The sequence below is a fragment of the Gavialis gangeticus genome, unplaced genomic scaffold (assembly GCF_001723915.1).
Source record: "Gavialis gangeticus isolate Ggan-Ray unplaced genomic scaffold, GavGan_comp1, whole genome shotgun sequence".
NCBI classification, from domain to species: Eukaryota; Metazoa; Chordata; order Crocodylia; family Gavialidae; genus Gavialis; species Gavialis gangeticus.
This window is the reverse complement of record NW_017729034.1, coordinates 56,506,166-56,510,650: the sequence shown is the minus strand read 5'-3', so window position 1 is coordinate 56,510,650 and position 4,485 is coordinate 56,506,166. Positions and strand designations below refer to the sequence as shown.

At 39.8% G+C, this 4,485-nt stretch overlaps 1 protein-coding gene across 2 annotated transcripts in view; it reads left to right on the top strand.

Moving 5' to 3' along the window:
- CCSAP (centriole, cilia and spindle associated protein) overlaps window positions 1–2,566 on the top strand; it is a 40,795-nt gene extending 38,229 nt beyond the window's left edge. For both annotated transcript variants that reach the window (XM_019527063.1, XM_019527065.1), the window contains exon 3: window positions 2,324–2,566. In XM_019527063.1, the coding sequence (XP_019382608.1) occupies window positions 2,324–2,497 (174 nt within the window). In that variant the 3' untranslated portion in view covers window positions 2,498–2,566. The remainder of the gene's footprint in view (window positions 1–2,323) is intronic.
- The last annotated feature ends 1,919 nt before the right edge of the window (window positions 2,567–4,485 follow it).

The window sequence follows — 4,485 nt, the reverse complement described above, 5'->3', positions numbered from 1 at the left end:
TTTTTTTTTTTTTTTTTTGGCAGATTTGGATGAAAACAGCAGGGATGGTAGCCCCTTCTGAGGGCATGAAGCCTGCCAAGTGTCAAGGAAATAGATGCAAGGGGTTCTGGGAAACTGCACCTCAAACTGTTCAAAGCAAAACTCATGACGTGTATGACTGTGTGTGTGTTGTACAATGGGATGAAAACATTAGGGATGGTAGCCTGTAACAGGGCCTTCCTGGCGCCAGTTAGATCTCTGCCCACCTACCTGTTTGTGGGCCAGCCACCCACCCCTCTTTTGCTGAGGTGGAAACAGCTCACAAAAGGGACAGAGCCTGCAGACGGAGGCTTATAGGATTCATAGATTCATAGATTAAGGGTTGGAAGGGACCTAGTAGATCTTCTAGCCCGACCCCCCGCCAGGGCGGGAGAACAACAAAAAAACCCCCAAAAAGAAAAACGGGATGTTTTTACCTCCCTCCCCCAGAGCACTGTGATTGGAAGGGGTTCAGGGAAAGATCAGTCTCTGGCCAGCTACAGATGTCAATCCCTGCTCCCCCTCCCTCCTCTCAATTTTTGTTTCCCTGCCAGACTGCCTTGTGAATCACCAAATCTCCTAATAATTTTCCAAATCTTTTCTGAATCAATTTGGAGGGTTCTTTTTGTCTCCCAATTGGATTCTGATTCAGTGGCTCAGCCTCCGAATTCGGCTGAATCTTCTCCGAATTGAATCGGTGACCGAAGCTTCACATACACCTAGTAGATTGCCTGGTCTAACTGTTTCATCTTGCACTAATCAGTAGTCACAGCATTTTTGCATGCGTCTTGCTGGTTGAAAGGTATCCAGGTTGTAGCCATATTGGTCTAGAGGAAAAAGCAATCAGGACTCATAGTAGAGGTGGTATCAAGATCAATTAGAGTTTTGCAAAAAAAAAAAAGGCTTTAATTGCAAGCTTTCAGGCATGCACACCCTTCATCAGGTATCAGAGAAAAGATTGTAAAAGATAAAATCTTCATAATTTTACAAGAAGGAAGCAAGTTTGACCACCTGAAACATGAGATCCTGCTCCTGCCCTTGTTTGAGGTAATTTGCATTATTATAGAGCTCAGAGACGCCTTACTAGGCAAGAAATGCCTGCCCAGAAGAGCATTGCATCTATTTACTCCCCTGTGAAACAGGATATATCATAACCAGAAGAAAATACGACTACATCCTACTTGCCACCAAAAAACTTTGAGGTAAATAGACTATTCCAACTTTTTTTTTCTCTCTGAGCCTAATCTTCATATACAATAAACTGTTCCAAAAAGGAGATTTTATCCCACCTTCAACTCTCCTATGAAATATTTCATTCCTACCCAGGAGAACTTTCTACAATCTTTTCTCCATTGCCTGATGAAGGGTGTTTGTGCCCAAAAGGTTGCAACTGAAGACTTTTTTTGCAAAAATCTAGCTGGTCTAATAAAAGATATCACCTCTCCCATGAGTCCTGATTGCTTGTTGGTTAAAAGGTTCTCTACAGCAGTGTTGCCCGGAGCTGAGGGGCAACTGTGAAATGAGCTTTTTAAGCATTGTTGTGAATTGAGAACAAGGCTTCTATTTTCCTATATGCTACTTGCAAAGCTAGTATTGCCCACCAAGCCAAGATGGGGGTTATAAACTAAGAACTAATGTATTTGGGGTTCTAAGGGCTGGTTGGTGTTGGTGAATCTGCCCTTAATTCGGAGGGGGGGGCGGGGAGAAAGGGAAGCTGCTAATTGTGTACCTTAAAATCCATGGAAATCTCTTCTGGTGGTCTCTGGGTTTCCTATTTAGTGTTCAAATGAGTCTTTCCTTTATTTTTAAATTAGAGAAATTCCAAGAGAGAACTTAAGTCGGATATGTGTATTGTACTACATAACTCCATTTTTAAGAAACGGCCATTATGAACTTGTGAAACTTTTTACTCTGAATTTCACTTACTTTAACATAATTTTATGTAAATGCAGTGTGGTCAAGACATCCTTGTCCTTCAGTGATATCTTCAAGAGGGGCAGAAAACAAGAGGGTGGGGGAACAATTTGGTTTAATCACAGACAACGGGATGTTTGTCTCCCTTTGTTTTTAATGGTCATTTCTATCAAGATTAAGATCAAGTACATTAATTCCTCTAGAACCCTTTGGAAATAGTTTACTAGGGAATGGTGGTTTACTAGGGAAAATAGTTTACTAGGGAATCCTTTTCTTGGCTTTGGGAGGGAAAGGTGAAGGTAGACCTTTAACTTTTAGTTTCTCTTTCTTTCTTTCAAATTTAAACTCCCTTAATCTCTTTTATAAGACTGACTCACTCTGTTTTTGATAGATTCATGAGTCTGCACTACGAGCAAAGAACAGAAGGCAAATGGAGAAGCGGAAGCTGTCTCAGAGGCGAGTGCGCTCTGCAGATGTGGAGAAAACCTGGAGAACAAAATCATCCCCACCAGATAATCCTTGGATGACAGAGTACATGAGATGCTACTCGGCAAGAGCTCGGTGAATCAAAAAACATCCTGGGACATTTACAAAAAAAAATTAAATCAGGATATTGGTGCAAAGAACCAAACTATTTATGCAAGGTTTTTATAAGGGTTTCCAGCAGTTTGTGACGATGTTTGTACTCTGTCACCTACCTCACCGTAGGGTGTATAGTTGGAGCCATAACATTTGAAGATGGTTTTTAAACATTCCACCTTTTTAAAACCTTTTGAAGAGGCATTTCAAGTTAAGAAAACAATTTCAAAACATTAAATATCTAAGCAAATGTTTACAGCCATTAGATGTAGGTCACAAACATGCAGCTACCCCTTAATACAAACGTTCATAATTCTCTTAAGTTGTGTATGTGGGTGTGATGTAGGTGCCTTTGCATTATTTAAAATAGTACTTTATCACTTCCATTCAGGTGGCTAACCAGAAAGCCAGTGGCTCTAGTAAGCTTCACTAATGATAGGAGACCTGTGTTTCCAACTCTGCAGACAGCTGCCAGAAGTTGTCTGCCTATTTTGCAGGCTTTCAAGACTTTTAATGCAATTACTCTCTAAAATTATTTTAATAGAGAATCTTACTGGTATGCTCCTATTTTCATTGTTTTACAATGTCGTGGATTACATCAGTATTATTCTGTGATTTACTTATTGCACAGCAAGACGTACTCACAGGATTAATTTGCTGTTTTCATGACTAACATCAAATGGTCGATTTGTGGACAATCACTATTTAATGGCTGTCAGCCAGTAGACAGTTGCTCGCTCTACCAGTATTGACCAGGGACCACTGTATTAAGCTAGGGGACGCATCTATCTATGTTTGGGTCTAATCATCTGAATACCAGTTTCAGATTAGATTTTTAAAAGTATGCACTCTAATGAGCAAGCTGGTTTCTGAATAGTGAACTCCTATTTTTAACACTTGCATCTGTGAGTCTGTCAATGCTCCAAGAAAAAATAGACTTTAATTCCACCTGGTTTAGTGTAGTTAATACTTTGATAGAAGTTTTAGACTTGTAATTTTGATAAACATTTGCAAATTAACTTTATTTATGGGGTCCAATCTTCCCCTGAGGTACAGGCATAACTCCTTACCAAGGGGAAAAAAACATCCCTGGGAAACCCAGAGACTACCAAAATCTCTGGATATTTTTATTTCATGGGTTCTTTTTTTAATTCCGTAGGACAGCCAGCACTTGTTTGATGTTAGATCCTCAATGTACCTTTTATCAGGTTGCTGTAAATGGAATTTTTACCTTTTGAATACTAAGTGTGAGCTTTAAAAAAGATGCTTATAATAGTTGTGAGCTTTTTTTGAGACCTCTTTGAAGTGTGGTGTGTGTTTCGAGGTGCATTCTTTTACACAGAACACATTACTGAACCCTGAACATGTTTTACCATGGTTTGACCTTAACACTTCAGGACTTTTAAAGAGTCTTAAGCTAGTTTGAGGTGGGAAGTTAGTTCTGTGGTGTGTTGGTATAGCAGATTTTTAAAATTAATGCATCTACCAGTCTCTGTTTGGCTTCACTGCACAAGCCTTGGAAAATGGAAGGCAGACATTGGATTCCAAAAACTGAAGGCAGTGATTTTTATCTGAGACTCGGTGTGCAGAGGCAAGGTTCCCCTTTCCTAAGAGGATGACTGAAAGAGTCCAAGGCTGATGGAGCAAGCACAGCTTTCCTATTGCCTTGGTTTTTAAATTATAATTTTATTTCATATACAGAGCAATAAAACTAACTTACTAAATCATTCTATGTCATGGGGTTTAAATGGTGGCCTTTTTCACTTGGGTTGCAAAATTTAAGAGTGCAACTTTTTAAAATGTTGTTGTCCTCTAATCTGCCCTCAAACCACCAACTACAGCAGGGGTCAGCAACCTATAGTCTGTAGGCTGGATCTGGTCTACTAAAGGCTTTTTATTTTATTATCTTTAATCCGCCTCACCAACTTGGTGTCAGGGTTGTAACCAGCTGCCTGAATTTGAACTCAGCTGAAT